Source organism: Megalobrama amblycephala, linkage group LG9 (assembly GCF_018812025.1).
Source record: "Megalobrama amblycephala isolate DHTTF-2021 linkage group LG9, ASM1881202v1, whole genome shotgun sequence".
NCBI lineage: Eukaryota > Metazoa > Chordata > Actinopteri > Cypriniformes > Xenocyprididae > Megalobrama > Megalobrama amblycephala.
The window spans coordinates 29263939-29287548 of record NC_063052.1 but is presented as its reverse complement, the minus strand read 5'-3'; the positions used below and the strand labels follow the sequence as shown (position 1 = coordinate 29287548).

General features: G+C 37.9%; 2 protein-coding genes across 4 annotated transcripts in view; both read right to left on the bottom strand.

Annotated features, from left to right (window-relative positions):
- Positions 1 to 6262, bottom strand: part of ash1l (ash1 (absent, small, or homeotic)-like (Drosophila)) — a 36660-nt gene extending 30398 nt beyond the window's left edge. The window contains exons 1-3 of one of the 3 annotated variants that reach the window (XM_048202575.1): positions 6071 to 6262; positions 5104 to 5200; positions 190 to 989 (exon numbers count right to left, since the gene is read on the bottom strand). In XM_048202575.1, the coding sequence (XP_048058532.1) occupies positions 190 to 774 (585 nt within the window). In that variant the 5' untranslated portion in view covers positions 775 to 989; positions 5104 to 5200; positions 6071 to 6262. The other 2 variants (XM_048202577.1, XM_048202576.1) reach the window with 2 other exon arrangements.
- A 3399-nt stretch (positions 6263 to 9661) lies between these two features.
- On the bottom strand, positions 9662 to 23514 carry rnf115b (ring finger protein 115b). The gene is given in 10 exon segments (XM_048202574.1): positions 9662 to 10821; positions 13737 to 13808; positions 13810 to 13853; positions 15351 to 15444; positions 15675 to 15747; positions 16008 to 16076; positions 19632 to 19864; positions 20000 to 20060; positions 20229 to 20287; positions 23212 to 23514. Coding segments are annotated over 10 exon segments (918 nt in total). The 5' UTR covers positions 23290 to 23514; the 3' UTR covers positions 9662 to 10686.
- Positions 23515 to 23610: the final 96 nt, after the last annotated feature.

Here is a 23610-nt window from a genome sequence, read left to right as displayed (position 1 = left end):
CAAAGCTTATTTATCTGATGAAACCACATTAGCTTAGTGAAAGGAAAGTGGAGTGAGATGGATATTTGAGTTTGTCTATCCCTTCTCCCTGTTGGTTTGGTGTATTGGATGCTTGTTATGTAATTTCAGCTAGTCTCATTCTTTCTTAGACATCTAAGAAATGCTGCGTGAGAAGTTAAACAACCTTACCCTTTTTGCTGGAGCACTTCCATTCACAGGAGTGACTGGGCTGGTGGAAACAGGAGGAGGAGGAAGAGAAGGTGAGGGAGATGTAGCAGCAGGAGCAGTAGACGAGAGAGGTGCTCCTCGATTGACAGAGGGGGTTTTCTCTCCTTCTTTTCCATGACTTGGGCTAGAAGTGTGGCTGCTCCCATCACTAGCTCCAGCACCACGATTAACACGCCCTCCGCCTCTGCCTCCACTATGCCTTACAGTGGCTCGGAAGGCTGGCCGACAGACATAGTTCTCAAGAATCTTAGGAGGCTTCTTCATGCGTTTGGCCTGCAGGCCTATTTTGAGCTTGACGTTGCCCTCAGAGTAACTGGTTTCTTTGACTGAGAACTGTGTGGGTTGCTGCTGTTGTTGCTGGTCACTAGTCCCACTTTCAGCACCACAAGTTTCACTCTGTGCTCCATCTCTTGGTTTCTCTCGTTTCTTCTTCTCCTCTTCATCATCCTTCTTTCCTCCTACTCCTTCTTTCTCACGTTCTGCTGGGGGGGCATTGGCAGGGAGTGGAGGTGGCGTAGAGGGCCCCCCCTGTGTCCTCTGATCCATTGGTGATTTGGGGAACAAGGGGGGCTTGAGTGGGACAGGATGTTCTCACTCGCTGGTATAGGTAGGTACAGGAGAACTTTGCAGATGTCAGGTTGGAGAAAGGAAGTTGAATGGAGGGGAAGGGGAAGGGGGATGTAGCAGAGGTTGGAAATAAATCCTTGTTGGGTTGAAGCAATGTCGTCCCTTGCCAAGTGCCCAGCCCTCTCACCTTCAAACTGTGGAGATAAAAACAGAGGGGGTGTTATGACCAAAAGACAAATTAGCCACACTTCTAAGACAGCCTTAACCTTTAATTTAATTATTAACACAGAATGGCTTTGCAAACATGGATCACTACCACCACAAATACGACTTCAAATGATCAAACTAAGGGCAAAGAAAGGCTAGACAGCTGCAAGACACTAAAATCCGAAATCTGCCTCAGACTTTAGATGTTTCTGAATGATAACCGATGTGGCCAGACAGTAAACTGACTTACACAAATGCATCTGTTTATATATAAGGTATTCATTCATAAGGTGATTTTTTTTTTTTGATAGTTCTGCATTTTGTTGTACAAGTAAACACACAATGTTTCATTTCAAGAAGGCTTATTAACTTTTTTTTGTTGTCATTTTTGGAGTTCAACCCCAGTCCCTTTATGGGCAAGACCTTTTTGCAAAACATTACTTTGTGTGCCATGGAAGAAACAAGTCATAAGGATATGAAATTATTTCAGAATATTACTTTTTGTGTGAGCCAGCCTTTTAATATAACTATCAACATCTGGACAGGAGGATCAGTCATTTAAAACTTCCAAGCTGTATATTTTACAAACAATTAACAATCCTTTTTACAACCCTGTGTAAAAGCATTTCTAATAAACTGACCTGGATTATAAAAGACAGAAAAACTTTATTGGAATTAAAAAAAAAAAAGTACTGGGGGCTTGATAAAAGTAACCTTATGCCCCTGACACGCCTCCAAAACAAAAGCCCACTCAGTAATTTAGCACCACGCTAGCCACAGGTGCTTTCTGAGGGTCAAGTCATTGGGAGGCGAGTCCGAGCGTTGACCTCAGCATAAAAGGCCCTCTGGGAGACAGAGGATCCAGTCGCCTTTTCGAGCCCTTTTTATGACTTTGAGTCAGAAAAGCACAGAGAGTGAATGAAAGACCAGGAAAGAAAAGGAAAAAGAGAGGGCAGAGTGACAGAAGCGGACAGTTTCTTTATGCCCCACTGAGAGTGATGGTTTAAAGATTACACAAGTCTATTAAGAATACCTAGGTCAATGGAACGCTACATGTATGGTTACAGCCGTTTAGAGCTCGGCACAAGAAAAAGCACAGAAAGCCGTTTTATGGAGTGTTGTTTCATTAGTGGTGGTCTTTTATATTGAGAGAGTTGTTTTCTGTGAAATCACCACAACTATGAACTGGCTACAGAACTTGGAGTCCTGCCTTCCTTCTCTCTACTCCGACTTTACTATGTTTACTATAATTACTCACCCCATTTCACTTAAACACGCCCTTTCTCTTCCATTCGCCCTTTCTCGTTTCACACATGGTTATCCAAAAATCACACCTCTCTTGTTCTCTGTCCGACCTACCCTTTCACCCCATTCTGTCACTCTCTTCGTTCTCTCACTCATTCAGTCTCCCTCTAACACTCACTTGGAAATCTAACAGTACAGCGGTCAAACTAGAGCCGTTGTGCTTCTGCTAATCGAAAACACATTTCCCTAGCGCTCCCTCCCTCCGTCTTTTTTCCCTGGTCCGTCCCTCCCTTAGTGACAATCATTCCCCTATTTCCTCAGCGCTCTGGGTCGTACTCCGCTTCTCGTTACTGTGTTATTCGCTCTCTTGTCCCTCCTCTCTTTGCGGAGAAGATGCCAAAAATAAATGATACCTTGTATTGTAAAATGGCTGCGGGAAAAGTCTTGAGGGAAAGCTGGAAAGAATTGCAGCAAGCTATCGTTTGCTAATAATCCAACACTTTTACATCTATGCATCTGATGCAATAGGAATCGAAGCCATGCTATTGCCGTTGCAAGTTTCATACTCTACCAGTTGAGCTACCAGAACAAAATAAATACAACTAAACTAAAACACTTTGTTTTTGTTGTTGTTTACAGTGGTCGTGTTACAAAGACTACACTAGTCTTACACTAGTCACTAGTAATTAATTACTATACTATAATAACAATGTGAACTATGCATTATTACAAGCACTAACAAAAATGACACACCAAGTATGTGTAGTTTTCAGTTATTTATGGAAGTACATGGAAACATGAACAATAAAATAAAGTGTGACCAAATAAAGGAATTTTTCTCAGTGCAGCAATTTATCAACGAACAAGAATTAAACTCTGAAATCATCAATTCCTCTGCTTCCTCCTTCCTTCATGCTCTTTCAGCACCTGTCATTCATGACTCTTTAATCTGTGCTTGTTTTGGCAGCATAGAGATATAATATACTAACTCAGTGTATTTAGACAGCCTTTCTTCTACTATGAAATTATGTACCCTCGTTTATTCTATGAGCACTGAAAGCCACAACCTCCAGTCAGCCAAAACACACTACAGGACAAATTGGGAGACAGTGGAGCAGTTGAAGTTTGAGAGATTTAGTGAGTCCGAGGGTAACTAGATTGCAAGGAGAAAAAACTCTGGCAAACAGCTTCTAAAAACTATTAAAAATATGGTGTAGAGGACTTACAGCAAACAATTAGCATCTCCTCTCATTTCTCACTCTTCCTTTTGCATGAAGTTATACTTTGTCTTCTTTTTTTCAAAACCGGCTTTAAAGCTTATTTGCATATTAGAGTTGCGATGAAACTGAAGTAACAACAGAACTTTTCTTTCGTAATGTGACATACATCTGAGGTAAACAGATTATCGAAAAGTTCTATCAGTTATATCAGTGTGTCGAATCAGCGGTTCGGAGCGCCAAAGTCACATGATTTCAGCAGTTTGGCGGTTTGACACGCTGATTTATAACGCTCCGAAGCTTCATGAAGCAGTGTTTTGAAATCGGCCATCACTATATAAGTCGTTATTTTGTTTTTTTGGTGCACCAAAAATATTCCCGTCACTTTATAATATAAATATTGAACCACTGTACTCACATGAACTGATTTAAATATGTTTTTAGTACATTAATGGATCTTGAGAGAGGAAATATCATTGCTGGCTATGCAGGCCTCACTGAGCCATCGGATTTCAACAAAAATATCTTAATTTGTGTTCTGAAGATGAACGAAGGTCAAGGAACGGCATAAGGGTGAGTAATAAATGACATTATTTTCATTTTTGGGTGAACTAACCCTTTAATAGACTCATGCTTATTATTATCTCAGTTAATACATGTAATGTATTTAAACACTTAATCCACACTTGTATGAATGTCATTGCATTACAAAACAATATCCAACCAAGCGGCATCAGCAAACAAATGATGTCTAGACTTTTTCTTAAAACTAAGTTAACTTTACTTATCTAGACATCTTTGCGATTATTTTACTGTAACTGGTCTCAAAGTGATTTTTTAGAGTAGTTTATCACATCAACTATGAATGAACATATTCCACTCACAACAATAAGAAAGTGTGTACATAATTTTGAATTTGAATCTGTTTTTTCAATGCAGTTTTTTTTTACATTCTCATCTAATACAATAACACTCATACATTTGTAAGTGTCGAATATTTTGGTGTATCTGTAAGATATATCTACTACAACATACTGCTCGCAACTTAGCATCAGATGCAGGGACCACAAAACGAAACTGAAATTCTCTAAGCATTGGGATCTGCACTCATAAAACAGAATGCTTCTTAGCTCAATCTCCTCCGATCCTGAAATCACGGCTATCCACTCAAACAGCACTCAGTCAGCGGGAAGCTTAGTACTGGTTTCCTTGACAGCGGAGTCAGAGGTCAAAGGTTGTTCAGAGGCTCCAGACACCACTTTCTACTCTTTCCTGCACTACTCAAAACATCTGCTCCAATGGGAAAAATATAACCAAGCAAAGGCGCGCGCAATTTGCACGTGCAATGAACCCTATTGTAAGCGAGGTTAACTGAGGATGATCTCGCAGGTGCTACTGGAGGTTCATTTCTATAAAACACGTAAAATCTGAACTCATTCTAAATGAATGAATACTTCCTAAACAGCATTACGTTCTAGCTACAACAAACAAACAAACAAACAAAGCTCGTGAGTTACGCGTCAAAATACTGCATCTTCCTCACTTGTTTTGACAGATGACGTCCTAATAAACAAACCACCTGGACTAGACCAATTATTTGCAGTTAGAATGCAGAATAAATTATTAACAAGTTACTCACCTTAATAGCGGTCCAGAACTGCGTTCACATAATTTGCGATCAAAATCCTCCCTTCGTACGCAACAGCATGGTCGCTTGGATATTTATCTTGAAATTGCTGATGTGCCCAAAAAACAAGCAAAAGGAAAAACGGTCACATTTCTAGGGAGAACATTCCAACCAATGCATGGCATAACAAAATATTCGTCTAAGTCTGTAAATCCAGTCACCCCTCAAAAATGAGCTGTAACGATATTTATCTACGTGAGGCGCACTGGTCACGGTTTATGATCCTAATATAGCTAGCATAGCTCGTTAGCAAAGAGCATATCTTGAGCTTAACCTTACATTACTGTACATGTCAAAAACTAGACTGCATGAAACAATAATAGCAAGTTATTGGACTGAGACTCTTACTACAACGGGATGTCAAAATACCTTGCTGCCATTGCAATTTTGTAAGACACATGTCTGTGAGCAAGGTAAGTTCATCGCGGCTATAACCCCACGTATACAACGTCAACGGTCATACAATTCACGTCTCTGTGTTGTTTACTACCTCTCAAATGAGTGAATTCACACCAGGTAATTGGTACCACTAAACCCACACTCTAATGAAACGCCTGATCTGTCCTGTCAGGCACATTTACTGGTATGGCTAGCTAAACCCCCGCGATCCGTCCACACGACTAACGTTAGTAATGTAACGAAGCAGCCGCTGTTGGTGTGGATCAGATTAGTAAAGTGTTCCCTTCTCGCCCCGGCCGTCAATAAAAATCCAACAATAGCGTATAAACATCCTCGGGAGGACCAAAAGAAGCGGAATACAAAAATCTAACCCTCTTCGGGATGAGCCTTGCACGGGTTATTAAAAACACGAACTGTCAACAAAATGGCGGCTGCTGCGCTGAATCAACAGAGGACCCGAAATGGATCTCTCCCTCAAATTCTTCGCCCTCTCCCTCGTCTTCTGTGCAGCGCTCGTTACCCGTGATAATCTGATATGTCGCCCGAATCCTTCTCCGGGTCCGCGTTAGTCGAGCTCAGACGCGTCGGAATGGGCCTCTCTCGTTAATCGGGCCTCCATGTCTGCTAAGCCCGTATCGTTTCTGTCAGTACACCACGGGCATTCTCACAGTCAGAGCGGGAGGGAGGAGAGCGGAGGAAAGGAGGGGGGACGGGGGAGAAGGGAGGGGAGTCGAGGGCAGTTGTCGAAGGCTGTTCGACACTTTCTCCCTGCTCAATTGTACGGGGCATATTCAGTTACACACTTTTGAACAAAATACGGGATATATTTGTTTTCCTCAGATGGAAATGTAGAGCAATTACACGTTAAATATTGAATCGCGAAAGGACGTTCATTTCAAAACGTTTTCTGACTCCTGAAAAGGTGTTGGGGTCGTCGTACGCTCGTGGCAGTGTTTACCCACAGTGAAATATCGAGACTCCCTTGGGAATCGTAGCCGTGAGGTGGGTTGTGAAATTGTAAGTGAGCGGAATCCATCATTAGGAGTCCAGCAACTAATCGGTGCAAATGGACCATAGGAAATAAATAAGCCAGCTGGAAAACTTCCGGTGAAATGTCACTTGTTGGTGTTCTTCAATGTCCTGAAAGTAGCTTTAACAGCATCAATAGTGTAATACTTAGTTTATAATCAGAATATAGTCACTTAAATAGTCAGGCCTAGCATTAATTTAGTTATTAAAAAATAAGACGACATAAAAAAGACACGTTCATCAGTTTCTCCTCGGCAATATTCAATTTGACCATCAGTTTTTACATTTTCATGTGGAAAAAAAAAGCATAAACACGCTTTAAATTAAAGATTTATTATGCATTTTAGTTATTAATTGAATACAATGTTAGTTTTCACAAGTGTGTTGAAATCACTGAGCTGCACTGACTGACAGCTTCAGTGATTATAAAGGGAGTGCGCGGTGCTCGCATTCACAAGAAAAGTTATTGTTTTTCATGAGATTTTGTGAGTACTTATGGTGCGTTCAAGTCATGTCGGAAAGATCGTATTTACGAGCAGAACCGACATGAATGCCACCACAATGTCGTAAATACCAGTGGGAAGCTCATAATTTTCTTTAAGCTCCGATCTGTACGAGTTGGGGGCGTGTCAGTCAGAAACATAGCGCAATAACACAATACTTGCAGGTATTTAGCAGTGACATTGTCAGGCTTTTCTATTTACAACGAAGTAAGCTGATTTCCAGCTAAAATACGATAGCATCACAATATAAAAATGTAATATGTAACAATAAATTTTACAATGGCTTCATAAATTAATTAAAAACATAAAAAAGCAACATACAACTAATGCACATTCTTTGCTCTACATTTTCTAGAAGCAGAAGTGTTGTTATTTTGTGTAATTAATTTAGAGAAGGCACACCGCCATCTTACTCCGACGAAAGTGACTTGAACGCCCCTACCGTCGTACACACGACTTCCCACCTCGTACATACGAACTTCCCAGGAGGACTTGAACGCACCATTAATACTTCACCTTGACAAAATGTATTTTTAAACTTTGTGATTTTATAATGTTTATTATTTATTCAAAAGCAAAGCTGAGTGGAAAAAAATATTAAAGGAAATGGCTAATATGAGCTCATCTGCCGCCATCTGCTGGTTATAGAGGTAATTAACATCTTTTTATTTTTTAAATAAAAGTGGTTTCCATCAAATGTATTTCCTACATCTTGAAACATTCGGTTTTACAAATGGGGACAATCTTAGAAGGATGAACAATGTTTTTTAATCACATTAAAAATAACATTTGAAGTGCTGGAAAGATATTGTGTGTTTCCGATTACAGACACCATGTTTCTTCTTCCAGTATTTGCAATAGCGTCTTTATTGCAATCAATAAAAGTGGTTTACTGGCAAATAAAATATTAAAATATATAAACATTAAAATTTAAATACAGCATTAAAAAGTCAAACACTGATGTTTTTTGTTTTTTTTTCTCCCCTTTCTTTGGGGGGGGGGGGGGGGGGGGGTTGCATCATTTATCACCTGAAAAAATAATTCTGAAAGTGATTCAAGTGATGTTTATACACTAAATGAATTAACAAGACTTTCAGTTGTGAATGACTTTTTTAACAAGTCAGTTCAGTAAATTATTCAATGACTCACAAAACACACTCACTTGACGCCACCTACTGGTGTAACGAAGTAATACAGAAACTGAACAAATCTTACTACTGAACAAATCTTTTTAGTTGATAAATTCAAGAGTCACTGTGATTAATCAAAATCCTAACCACTATTGCGAAAAGGGCATCAATTATAGCCATTTCTGGATCCTGTTGTGTCATGTCAGTGTTTAACCACAGTGAAATATTGAGACTCTCTAGGGTATTAGCTGTGGAGGGTTGTGTAACTGTATAAGTGGGCATAATTCACAATAATTAGAGCAACAATGACATAGAGCAAACCTGAATTCTTTTTCTTTTTCTATTTTTTTTTGACCTTTTACTCCATCTATCCACACAAACTCCCTTTGAACTTTTGGATAAAGCTTGGAAGAGCCACATAGGATGATAAAATATCTTCAGTTGCACAAACCATATGGTTATTTTTTGACATTGATCTAAGTGACTGGTCAGTTCTGCATTTACACAAGTGCAGAGTGTCTCATAACATCTCAAGTGGAAAAAATGAATAGTCACGTGTCTCATTTACCTCTACTAATCATGCAGAAATGACCTTGGTCATAGTTCACATATTGAAACTGTTGCTGTTTTGTAACTAATTTGATGTTGGATTTTTCAAGCTGCAAATGAGATAATTAATCTGACTGACTGCATGGCATGAGGACGTGTCAAACATTAATAACATAAATTAATTAGGAAGCTGTGTTCAGAAGCTTTCTCTAATACAAAATCTAAATGACAGATGTCATTGGAACCAATATGTTACTTGGTATCATTTTGAAAAGCATATCATCCTCTCACAAGCATGCAAACCTAATACACTATTATTCAACATGGGGTCGGTAAGATTTTTTCCCTCTGATGCAAAGCTGAATTTTCAGCATCATTACTCCAGTCTTCAGGGTCACATGATCCTTCTGAAATCATTCTAATATGCTGATTTGATGCTCAAGAAGCATTTATTATTATTATCAGTGGAAATCGTGATTCATTTCTTTCAGTATTGATGAATACAATGATCAAAAAAACTGCATTTATTTGAAATAGAAATCTTTTATAACATTATAAATTACTTAACTGTCACTTTCATTTTAATACATCCTTGCTGAATAAAACCTTTGAAAGATGCATGTAAAAACTAAACACTACACAACTCTATTATGATTAAATAATGGTTAATCATAATCCTATCATGAATCTTCAGTCCAATACTAGGCTGAAATATTTGAGATTATTAAATATTATGTAAAATAAATGTTTATCTAATTAACACAATTTTGTCTCATTTTCTGTCATTAGGTTTAATTATTTATAATATATTCAGTCATCAGCCACCCTGAACTCTTGCTATCAACAATTGAAAACCACATATAGTTCATACACTCCAATGTTTAAAACACACAAAACTCATTTTAATAAAATATTTTATTTATTTGCTTTGAGAGTGCAGTATGTAATAGGTTGGCTTATGGTTATAATTTATGTGCCTTTTTCTAATTATTCATTGCAACATTTTTTTTCTTTCTTGTAAACATTTAACATTCACTTTTGTGATTGTGTGTGGTATATAATTCCAAATGACATTCAAAATGTTCAAAGGCCATACTGTGAAGTGAACATTCTCATAAGTGGGACTGTATCTTAATATCAAAATATGGAGCAGAAAGTCAAGGAACCCTGAGAATGATGACAAAAGCACCCAGAGGAACATCAAACAGCTTCAAAATATGTAAATGCAGTAGTACTTTTTTAAATCTATCTACAAAACCCCACAAACTATATGTAGCAATGTAAGTCAACATCAAGCACAAAAGTGTAAACTATCAACCCAAAACATGTTGAGCAGACTGAACATTTCACAGTGCAAAACTTGAGCAGGTATCTAAATCCTTGTGTTTCTATGATACCTTCAAAAGAGTGAAGGCATGTGTGAAGCAGATGACAGGTAAGGGAAAGTGAACCGTGCGCTGGACTTCTTTGTGAGGTATTGAAACGAGAGCTCTGAAGAAGCTATAGGGTAAACGTGTGCCATGCCATTAAATATGCATATGCAACTTGAACTGTATCCCCTGAGACATCTGTATCATCTATCTCAGTGGTTGTGAGCTCCAGTCCTGCGGCCCACCAAAGAGACTGTGTTTATCCAACCTGGAATTATCAAAACTGAAGTCAAAGTTGAAACGTGTTTGCTCAGGTTGGACTGTAAACATCCTTGGCGGGATTTTAGTTCACAAACATTATACAAACAAAATTAACAGATATAGATGCTTATCAAACATATATTAATTCAAAAAGGGTTGCTTAAATTAAAATGTCTCTCGAAATAAAAGGCACTTGACTGGAAGGTCTTTTTAGGGGCTTCAGGAAGCACTGGTGCACATGGCTATGGTGCTTCTCTTTGTCCTGGATTGATCAAAATAGGAAGGAAAAGGAGGCTAAATAGTCTCAAAGGTGCTACGTTCCTCTACATTTGTCGATGAGGGGATTACCCCAGGAGGAGGTCCTGTATGGGGCTGGAAACCCCGGTCTTCACCATCTAGACTTTTCCGGCAGACAGGGCAGGTGTCATGCTATTAACACAAAAGACATTTATAATGTTACCAAAAGATCTATTTCAAATAAATGCAGTCAAACATGACAACTCTTGGAACAAAAAGCACATTTATTGATAAGAATGGAATGTACATTAGGCTTAGGCCCCGTTTACACTAGTTTTTTTAAATGAAAACGATCCTCGTCTACACTGGCATTTCAGAAACGACCTCCGTCTACACTACACGACCGAAAACGCATGTCACATGACTGGGCATGCGTGTACAAGTGTAAACAGTTGCCTCTTGCGAATGTAGGTAGCTACAGTATTTAAAAAAAAATGCAGTTTAACTGCACAATGGCTGCTAAAAATGACAACAAAGCCAGCAAAGATTGTAGTTCAGTCTACATGTTATTGTTTACACGGTCGTCAAGGATACGCAGAGCGAACGTGGGCAGCCACGCCATTGTTTTCAAATCTCCAATAGGTTGTTTTCAGTCACGTGGTTCTCGTGACGCGCGAAATTCCGGTGGAGGGCAAGCAGTGAAAATTAGAATGGAAGAGATGGGAAAAAGTCCGTTCTGTGCTGATTTAGACAGAAAATCACAACATATGTTGGACGTGATACTTATGTTATGAAGAGGAGCGACATTTCCACTGAATTGAAAGACTTGACTGCCATCGAGGAGGTAGATATAGAGGATGTTAAGCTGCCGTAACGCCGTGTTCAGTTCTGTTCTGGGTTTGTTTATATCGCGCTGCCTTTCTGCAAGTGATGTTACAACCCAGCAGTATTTTAATTTTCTGTCATGATTGTGAAAAATGTCGCCATTGTTGGTCATTTATGCTGAATCGAGAACTGTAATAGGAACTCACGATATCGTTCGGGGGAAAAAAAACTGCTAATACAATTTTTGCCTTGGTTGAGAAGGTGAGACGACTAGCAAATGTAATAATGTCACTAAATAAACCCACTATCTTTCACTCAAAATAAACACATACTGTACTTAGCTGAGTTTTGTATTTGGTTTTTGTGTAATATTTAATTAACATTGTTTGTGAGTATGACTCACTCGCTTGTGAATGATTATAACTTGCACACAGCCACTTCAAAACTGTTGATGAGCTTCTATAGTTTGATTTCGGTTGTCATTTGTTGAAATAAATACAAAAATACAGCGTGTCGGTGTCTGTCCCTGAATGTGACCCTCCGATTCTCCTTCGTGGTCATATGGGAAAGTGAATATTTACAAAAATAACATTAAAACTAGTTACATTTACACGCTTCCAACAAAGAAATGCATCGACTTCTGTCAGCTTGTTAAACATTTATTTTGGACATTTTCTACAATACGACGGCTGAAGCAGCAGCGCGTGTCTGTTTTCATGGTAACCAGATCAACATGAACGGAATTCTACAAAAATGAAGTTAAAACACCAAATTATCATTCAATAGGATAAAATATCTTCTCCTCCCTGCAAATGATAGCATGAAGAATGTGAATATTTAACCAATTCAAAACAAAAGGTAAGGTATCCATATTCATTTCAGTATCAGCAGACGCAAAACGCTATAAAAGGCGACAACTTTTAAAGTTAAAAAAACTAAATAAGTTATAAAAAACGGTATAAGATATGTAAACGATAAAAACACCTTCTGGGTTCTCGATTTTAACGATTTGAGCAACCATAAACAACGCAAAACATACGAATATTGAGTTTTTGATAGGATTCCTATATAGAAACATCACTCCCTGCCCTCCGGACACATTCGCGCTGCTGCTGTGACGTCACGTGAAACCAACCTATTGGTCCGTCTACACTGAAATTCAACCCCGGAATTTTCAAATTAAAACAGGCTCTGCAGCACTTTCGGAAGTCTCAGTTTTTGAGGTTTGTAAATGCTGGCGTAGTGTAAACAACAGGCGTAACCATAGCAAAAGTTATGCGTTTTAAAGAACCCTGAAAAAAATGTACCACAGTTTCAATGTTGCTAATTGTCGCTAATATGTCGCTAGATAACATCATACTGGCGAGTCCACGGATAAGGTTTGTCCAAGAAGTTGCTAGATTTGTCACTAGGCTTTTGAAAATAGTCTCAAAAGGGGCTAAATCTAGCAACAAAATCTCTAAATTGGCAGCACTGCACAGTTTCCACAAAAATATTAAGTAGAACAACTGTTTTTAACATTGATAATAATAAGGAATGTTTCTTGAGCACCAAATCAGCATGACTGACTTCTGATGGATCATGTGACACTGAAGACTGGAGTAATGATGCTGAAAATTCAGCTTTGCAATCACAAAAATACATTAAATTTTCAAAATACATTAAAACAGAAAACAGTTATTTTAAATTGTAATGATATTCTGTAAATTTTACTAATATCACTGCGTAAGAGACTTCTTTTAAGATCAACCCCAAACATTTAAACGGCAGCATAGGTTATTTTAGTACATAATTTAGTATTCAATGACCAACAGTTTTCAAATATCATTAACATCTGAGCACATTTCAAACCGGTCTCCTCAAAAAATCATGTTTGTGGTATGACTGTGTGTAATGTTATAGAGAAAAGATTTTCAAGTCTCTTCAAGTAATGTTAACCACAAAGTTTACTGCACTCATAAAATGAAAACTGACATTTTAAAAACCCGGTGGAAATTCCCGAGGGGGAATTAGACTTTCGGTTGGTCTACAAATTGACGTCATGACTGACCACCTCTACAGGCTTTGATCAGTCCGTTAGAGTAAGGTTGTTTTTCCTCTGTCCACCACTAGACGTCCTTCTAAACATTTTTGCTTGTTAGTCAAATATAACCAACGATTACACATGGCCACCACTATTTACGACAAGCAGCACTGATTTAAGCTCATGTTTTGGTTTAATTCTGTTAATAAATTTGGGTCTGATGACAGAAGATCATAAGGTTGTTTTATGAGACTCATACCAGTTGTAGCCAGGGCACAATACAGTTGCTGTGAAAGTAGTGCAGACAGGGCAGCTGTCGGACAGATTCCCCTAACAGAGTATTCCTCTCTACACACAGTGCATTCCAGTCGGCATGCTGTGAGAGAGACGAAGAAAAATATGCATGGATGAACACACAAGAAAAATGGAGAAAGCAACTGTCAAGTGCTGCATCCCAGCTAACAAAAATATGTTCTAAGAACGTTCTAAGAAAGTGCTTTTTCGAATATTGCCTTTCATGCAGTGAGGAATATAGCTGATTGTGAATGTAAAATGTCTTCAAAGTTTTAAAGATCAAAGTGCACGACAAATAAAATTATTGTCTCCCAAAAGAAAGAATCGATTCTGAACTGACGAGTCAGTAATTCTAGTCCCACTTCCTATTACATAGTATACAGTGTAAGAAAATTTGCATAACACCAGCCTATGGTCTTCATTGGCTGCCCGTGAACGATGTCTATTTTGACGCGCCCTCAAATACTGTAGTTGTAGTCGAGGCCTGGAATAGTTTAGTTTATGTTGCTTGACATGTCAAGAAGATGCTGTTTTCAGCGCTGCAAATCCACTTTCCACTCGCGCTGGAACTGATATGGAAAAACCGACACCATCGTTCATATCACTGTGTATCAAGCGCTGAAATTAAGATATGGTAATGGGAGTTTCGTTTCTGACACGTGATGTAAGTGGTAGACCGATAACAACAAACTGGGCTGTCTGACCAATCAGAGCAGAGAAGTAGGCTTGTGGTAAGAAGGGGTTTAGAGAGACTGAAATTTTGAACAAACCGTTTTCAGACTCTTTGACAAAAGAGGTGATGTGCAATGTATATTATGAGAAAATTAAAGTGTTTTTTGACCTTGGATACAAGTGAACCTATTGTAGACCTCCAAAACACAATTAGGAACCTTTAAAATAGCACAAAAGGGGCACTTTAAGTTATGAAAATGTTGTTTCTAAAAGTTCTCTGAACATCTAGTTTAAAAAAAAAAAAGTGTTTCAAAAATGTTTTTTTCTTGGTTATACGAACGTTAAGGGGACATTCCATTTTATATTTTGCAAACAATATGGGAACGTTACTTACATTGTATAAATAACGTTTTTTTGTGCTAACATTTTGAGAGCATAACTAAAAACTAGATACTTTTGAACAAACATTCTATTAATGTTCCTGGAAGAACATTTGTTTATAACTTTGAGAGAACCTAGCTAGAAAGTTAGCCAAAATTCTGAGAATGTTCCCTGTTAGCTGGGACATCCTATGAAATGGAAAGTTTAAAAATTTGTAACCGCATAAACAAATTGAGTTGTAGCTCAGCAATCAATAATATGAGGGGGAAAATGTTAGTCTCTGGAAACATTTGATAAAAATGGCAGATACACAATACACTGCTGTTAGAATCATAGAGATCCATCTTGTTTTAACACTTTCCAGTTCAACCTCTCAAATTTATCATACTCAATACAATAGACTGCCAGGAAAAGCAAGAAAAACACTTCCTGAAGGTGACCAGAAGTATGTGAACAGCCCTGTTTTTCTTTACAGAAAGTAAAATGAAAAGTGTGCATGGTGACTCAGAGGATTATGGGAACTTACCAGCCTGTTCTGAAGAGATGCTAACAGTGGGGAGAGATGAGATCATCTCCTTCTCGGCAGGAGGGGGGCCGGTATTTTCAGACTGACCAAGCAACTGAAAGAGAACAGAAAAACTGCAAAGGTTGATGAGCAGGATACTTCTAATGCTTCTTTAATTTTGGGGGAAAAAAGTCTATAACGTGCTTGACTCAAGCCTGGAGACAAATTTAACTAGCAAAAGGCAAAATATTAATACTAGGCAGAAAACTAAAGAGGCTAATTGCAAAAAGGTTGAGGACATGAGTCATATCATTAGATGATGTCACCTATGACAGTGTGTCTAACCTCTGTGATGACCACATCTAAACCTCCTTGTCCCCAAGCATAATCTCCAGGGTTAGAGTGTAGCATGCTAGACCTGAGGAACAGGTTATTGATACATCATTGGATAGATCTGTTGATACTGTCTTCACATATACAAATGAATGAATTTGTAAGGCAAAGGGAACCATGAATATCTTTTGTTGGTCCTGGAACAACAGTCCTGTCAAACAAACAAAGGTGATGGGTTGATAAGAATATATTTAAGCCCAGCCAAACCTAAAATCTGATTTACAGGAATGTTATTTCAGGAACATATTCTACTTAACAGAATCACGGTAAACCACAAAAACATACCAAGAGGAGGTTTGGGAACCTGCACTATCAGAACTGGAAAACAGACCATCCAGGAACTGCTGGACAATCCTTAAAGAAACAAAGACAGTTTCGGTGCATTTAAAGAAACAAAGTTTAAGTTTGTGATATGAGAATATCAATCTTAATAAAACAAAAATGAAGAAGAAGAAAAAATTAAATATAGCTGCGAGCAGCAATTATCGGGGTTCAAGCACTTTAAGGCCTTTAAAGGAACACTCCACTTTTTGCGTAATATCATTGCGCCTGCTGCACCAATGGTACGGCAGCAAAGTTCCTTGATTATTACGCCGGAATGAGAGTATAGTTCCGAGCTATATTGGCCTAGAAAATCGCAACTTTTCATTTTCCGTTGGTCTTAGTACACAATGTCACTACAGAAGAGTCAAGTTTTAAATAGGAAAAATATCAAAATTCTTTGGTAATTTTTTTGAGCGAGATGCTATTGGTCTCATCAGATTCAATGAACAATGCTAAACTGTGCTAAGCTGTGCTAAAAGTGGTACCGCCAGACCCGGAGATCGGCTGAATGAATTCGAAAACGGTAAAACTCAACTGTTTAACTCTAGGGGAGTTGGAAAATGAGCCTATTTTCAAAAAAAGTGGAGTGTTCCTTTAAGCACAAGTGTAAAAAGGTATTATGTTTTATTTAGCAAGCATGTAACCACTTAGATCATAGATGGAAAGACCATTTACAGCCAATACAGGCAATTTACTGTGGGAAATATATGGTTTTTAAAGCTTTTTAACAGTTATAGTGCCACCTACGGCCCGAACTCCATAAATGTTTGTATGTTTTTAGAATCATATATGACATGCTCACCTATTTTCGTGAAGTTCTGAGTTTTTGTTTAGGATTTATAGGCTTTTTAGTATATTTTGCCACGCCCTTTTTCTAAACGACCCTGTTATAGCTACCCAAAGGGTAAAGTTCAATTATTTTGATAATTATTGATCCAGAGAGTCCAGAGAATTGTACTGCACTGGTTTGGCTCCGATCGGGCGAAAAACCTAGGACTAGTTTGCAAAAGTAGGTTTTTTACATAATTGCAAATATTTAATGAATGATTTGATTGACAGCAGTGGTTATTGAGGCAAAATTTTTCAGCATGAGGAGATCTATCAAATGATATGAATATTGTGTGTAAATGTGAAACACCACGTGATTACAGAGGCATAAAACTTGCTAGCGCCATCGAGTGGCCGAATTATTTCAAAATTCTTACAGACCTCTAGGGCCATGAGACAAACATGCCAACCGAGTTTCGTTCCAATCGCCTCCGTTAACCTTGTCTAATAGGTGCTCAAACTGATGGCGGCCATGTTTTTCGAGATACGCCAATGTCCTTGGACAATCATGGCTCCTTGGACCAAGACACTGCATGCCAATTTTCAAGTCCGTCAGGCTAATGGTTGTGTAGTTATAGCTGTTTTCATGTTTTTTTCATGCTATAGCGCCACCATGTGTCCTATCGCCGCAAATGAGCCCATACACAAGAATACTGAGTTTGATGAAAATATCTCATTCCGTTCAAGAGTTATAGCCATTTTAGTAAAAGTGGCCTCGCCCATTCCGAACGTTTTGGCGCCCCTTAGCAACCGTGAATCAAAATTTCAACATTTTTTTTTTTATATATAACTTTTGATATTCAATCTCCAGAGAACATTTCTGCACTGGTTTGGTTCTGATCGGGTGAAAAACCTAGAGCTAGTTCGCAAAAGTAGGTTTCGGACAAAATTCAAAATGGTGGAAATTTTTTCCAGGCGCAAATGAAATCGGAGAAGTTTCGATGTTTTGTTCGTCAATGTGCGTCATTGCTTACGTTGCATGAGTGCCCACTACTGGGGGAACTCATACATAAGGTTTAAATGAAACGCACTAAGCCAGTGTTCTCAAACTCAATTCCTTGACAGCCAGAGCTCTGCAGAGTTTAGCTCCAACCAGCTCAAAAATCACACCTGTTTGGAAGTTTCTAGTAATCCTGAAGACCTTGATTAGCTGGATCAAGTGTGTTTGATTAGGGTTGGAGCAAAACTGTGCAGAGCTGTGGCCCTCCAGGAATTGAGTTTGAGACCACTGCACTAAGCTCTTGATCACTTGGAATTCACTATGGAGCTGATTTATTATTTAAACCCCTTTTGTACTTATGAATTTGTTTTATGCAGCATTCTATATGCTTATAAGTTGTTGGAGAAAATATATAAATCCTATATGTATATTAGCTATTGGAGAAAAATAAAATTACAAAAATGAAACAAAATATCAATAGTATAAACTCTGACTGTGAACATAAGGTAGCTACAAGTATTAGCCAATGCGACTGAATCTCAACATATAATATTATAAACTATTATGCGATTAATTCTCAAAATAATTAATATATCATACACTTCAGTTAAGCGCGATCTGCTGTGACGTCACAATCAAGTTGAATTGTGGGATATAGAGCTACTTGAAGTGTACATCAAAGTAGACTCACTGCCTCTGTCAAAATCGAGGGGACGAGGGTTTGTCCATATAAACTTCCCTCGTCCACTTCACAGAGTGGAACGCACTTAAAAATTCCCCCAAGGGAAAGTGCTTAGGGAAGTTTGAAATCGGAGTGGAACGCAGCCCTGAAGTTATGAGCAGTTTCTTGTTTTTGATCGCTGTAGCGCTACCTATTGGCCAATCGGGGATCACACCTTGTCAGTCTCTCCCTGTCATGATCACCAGTTGGAGTGCCCTAGTTAGCCACTAGAGGGCACTCCAACACGGACTGTTGTCTCACCTTTTGAACTTCATTTCCCATAACCCACTTCCCGGACTCATTACCACTAATTGCACCCAGCTGTCTTGTATTATGTTATTAGTGTTCTGTCTATTTATACTGAGTTTGTTTCTGCTTTTGTTATGGAAGTTTCGTTTTTGGTCACTGGCTTTTGTTTTCTTTGTTTTATGTGGACTGCTCTGTGTACTTTGACCCTCGCCTGCCTGGATTATGTTTAAGGATTTCCCAATTAAAGCTGCATTTGGATCTAACCTTCTTGTCTTTGTGCCATCCGTGACACTCCCTAAATTGAGACTTATCATCTGACCAAGTTTCAAGTTTCTAGGCCTAACGGTTTGGTCTGCCCGATCAGTTTTATGCAGAAGACAAATAATAAAAATCCTTACAATTACAATAGGGTTTCAGCACTGTGTGCTTGAACACCTAAAAAATGCCACAAAAGCAAAAATTGAATGGAGACACGGGTGTCTATTTAAAAGAACCAAATTAGAGCATCAATGATTCTTTACAAAAAATCCAATCTTGGTAGAAGTCTAGATTAATTAAGAAATTCTTATTAATTAGATTTAGTTATTAAACAATACTACACATTACTGCAAGTCAAATCACAGAGTCAAGTAAAAGAAACATGGCTATATTAAATATATTATGAATCAATGAACTGTGCAAAACCAACAGATCATTTCTGTGCAAAAGAAAAAATGATTATAGCATTTATGTATAAACCATTTGTGTGTTCAAACTGAATGTTAAAGTTGACCAAATACGGATCATTATACATTCCATATTGTAGAACTCCTAGAAGACAGCAGCTGTAACAAGTGTCAGTACACACCCCTCCACAGCCTGTCCCTGATCCAGTCTAGAGTTTCGCTGCTGGCTGTTTTGTGGAGGGTGGAGCGCAGGCTCTGTGCAGTCTAACAAAGTCTCCACGGAAGCTACAGGTCCTGCTGTCCCGGAGGCAGGATCACCAACTGCTGCCTCGACCCCAGAGCGGCTGCGGAGCGCATCTGTGACGGTGGGGTCGGATAGGAGGGCAGAATGTTCCATGAAGAGCAGCTGCCACAGCTAATCAAAGGAAAAGACAAAAGACTCATAGAGAAACAAAAGTATGACTGACCCCCCCTTAAGGAATTATTTCCTCTGCACCAGCAAAGTCATTCTGAGTCAAAGGAGGATATATTTAATTTTATAGTGTTATACCTCTGCAAACTGTGAGGCCACGTCATCACTGCCAGCCCCATCACGACTCTGAAGAAGAAGACTAATAAAAACAAGTTTTACTCATTTGAAAATGACAAACATCATAATTAAAAGACAAATCATTCCTATTAGGATATTTTAAGTATAATAAACAGAGATACATGCAATAACAGTACTGAAAAAGAATTCAATCTGGATTATTACATAATGTCATAAATGCGAAACTCACCTGGAGTTTTCTGACACCTCTTCAATGAAGCCAGATTCACATCTGGGACAAACATATTCCTGTTCAAAGGATTGATAAAAAAGTACATTATTCTGCACATCAGTCCCAAACAAATTGAATTCTGATGTTGACTTTTAGAGGTTTTCAGACAAATCAAATGTTTGAAAGCATAATAATAAATGTAAAAACAAATGCTAGCAACATACTAGCATAATTCAAAAACATGCTTAGCTTTTGGTTGTGAAACTGCAGATATTAAAAATCCCAAAGAAATGATAACCTTTCACGGGTGAAAAAAGTGTTGGTTTGAGTTTTTGAAATGAAATATCAAACATGTGTTGTGGTCAACAAATACTGAATTGTTTTAAAAGATGTGTGACAGTTTGCCCCACTCTAATATTTATGAAAAATACCTTTCTCCTGAGAACACAGTTGAACTTTTATGTTTTAATCTACCTTCATTATAGTGAATGATTTAACCTTTATTATACCTTCATTGCCCTTATGAGAAAAATATATATATTTGAGTGTGCTATTAGTATACTTCTTTCAAACTAAAAATAACAAAGTATACTTTTTATATACTTCTCAGTAATATACTTAAAATTGCACTTAAGTATACTTGACTTATACTGACAGAAAAGTCTAAGTATATTTGGCCCTAATTATTTTGAGTCCAATATACTTAAAAGTATAATTAAGTATTCTAAGTATACTTGGCTTGTAGTTGTGTTTAATCTTTTGATGGATTATCCTGTTAAACTTTTTTCACATAGTTTTACAAACAGTCTTATAAGCTTATATTGTTTGAAAGTACTGATTTTTAAAGAAAACAGATATGTTTCCTAATTCTGAGTATCTGAGTATCTGTAGGCTAGTCCACTGGTGGTCGAATAGGATCAATGAATGGAAGTGACTGAATGAGTCCACTGGTAGTGTACAAATCCGTACTTCAAATCTAATTTACAAATTCCCTGTCACTTGGAATTTTCAGACTGTCAGTGTTTTCATTGTTATACAGTAGGGGGCGCTATTACACATCTTCTGAAAGAGTACAGACTCTCTGGATCAAAACACAGGCAAAGAAGAAGCAGAAACAAGCGCTAGAAGATTGCTCACGCAAATGTAAAATATTCAACTTAGCCACTAGAGGGCACTCCAACACGGACTGTTGTCTCACCTTTTGAACTTCATTTCCCATAACCCACTTCCCGGACTCATTACCACTCATTGCACCCAGCTGTCTTGTATACAGAAACAAGCGCTAGAAGATTGCTCACACAAATGTAAAATATTCAACTTACGGAAAAAAAATGAACTGGCGCTGAATTAGTTCTGTAAGTTGAATAGGGAAGGCATAGGACGTACAGCGTAAGCTTTTTGAAGAATACGGTCTGGTGGACGCTAGATGTTTTACTTCATAACTTGTTAAATATGGATATTTTTTACACAAACGCATCGCTTCGCTTCAGAAGGCCTTTATTAACCCCCCAGAGCCATGTGGAGAACATTTATGATGGATGGAGACACTTTCTTCAGCTCATACTCGTTTGGTAACGCATACTGCCATTATAAAGCTCAGATGCGTCAGGACATTTATTAATATTTCTACGATTGTGTTCATCAGAAAGAAGAAAGTCATATACACCTATGATGGCTTGAGGGTTAGTAAAGCTTGGGCTAATTTTCATTTGAAAGTGAACTAATCCTTTAAAAGTATATTTCAAGTATAAAAAAAATTATAGGCTACCTTAAATAGGAACATATAGTATACTTAAAGTGCAAAAATAATTTATAAATAGTAAACTATAAGTATGATGTTATGTTCACTTAAAGAAAACTTACAAGTAGCCTATACTTGCAAAACTACTAAACTGGTTAGAGTATACTTTTGTAAACTAAAAAATGTACTACTAGGATTAAAATAGTACACTACTTGTATACTTATAAGTACAGACGCAGTACAAATGAGAAACATAGTTGTGAACTAGTTATGCACATAAAGTTTACTATTGTTACACTTACACCCCCAGTTTCAAGTTGAAAGCAACTTGTACTGACATATCTTAAAATATGTCAGTGTTATTGTTTTGTCTCAAAATGCACACCAGTAATGTTTTTTTCTAGTGTACATTTATAAATGCTACTTAAATATCCTAATTGAACTAAGGCCTAATTCTGGCTTAGCCTAAGCCCTGTCTGTGAAACCGGGCCATAGTATACTTGAGTATATACTTTTTATATACTAAATTTGGGCCAATTTAGTCCTAAGCAGTATAGAAATAGTACACTTACAAGTTTAGTACTAGTACACTGACATTAGTATACATAGTAAATGAAGTATGCATTATAAGTATGTAATGTAAGTATACATTACTTAAGTATACTTCGTAAAATGAACTTTAAGTATACTTCTTTTTCGTAAGGGTGACCCTTGTATGAATGTATGCCAGGGTGATTTTATAATGTCTCCACTTGTTTACCCAACAGGTATTACACAAATTGCGTGATATTGGAATTTTAGTTTTGAGACTTAAATTAATTCATTTTGTTTATATGTATATGACATGCAAAATGCACCTGTGTGTCAAACAACCAGACATGTACACCAGCCAGTCAATGTTACTGCATGCGTGTGTTTCTCCTCGAACAGGGTTGCAGACGGTCGAGGGGCTGTTCTAAATTTGGCATTAGAGTTGCTCCCAAACTTGGATACCGAATCCCTCGCCACCATGGCACTCATCACGCATTCCTTATAACGTTTATTCCGCATTTACATGAAAGACATTCCCATAGATCTATTCTAATGCGCGCGAACTCATACAAACCCTCCATGTATAAGAAATATAGAGAGAACTGTATGTTAGTACTTCTACTGTAAGTTATAAATAGAAGAAAGACTACTTCAATTGTGTTGAGGCTAATATGGGGTTAGCATACACAACGCAGATGAATGCTTGTTAATGAAGTGTTGTGTACTCACCGGCAGCTTGGGGTCGATTTCACCTTTACAGCAATGACAGAAGAACCGGGGTTGTGGAGCAGCAGCAGCCTCCGCCATCTTCACTCAACAGCTTATATAGAACTATGACGTTACGCGCCGAAAGCAGCGTCGGTTGTCATGGAGACGCGTCAGCCCCATCACTGAACATGGAATATTACGAGTTTCCAAATAGTAAACCTTCATTAATTCGACAAGTTCATTTAAAATATCGCGTTACTTGCGAAAGTAAAGCGAAGAAAGCATGAAAGTAGTTTATTTAATTTAGTATTGATATTTGTTCTGTTGTAAAGCGATTCTTGGGAATACAAAAAAAAAAAAAGCCATTAACCTGATTTTTTTATTTCAAAATCTTACGATACATCAAGGTATTAAAACACA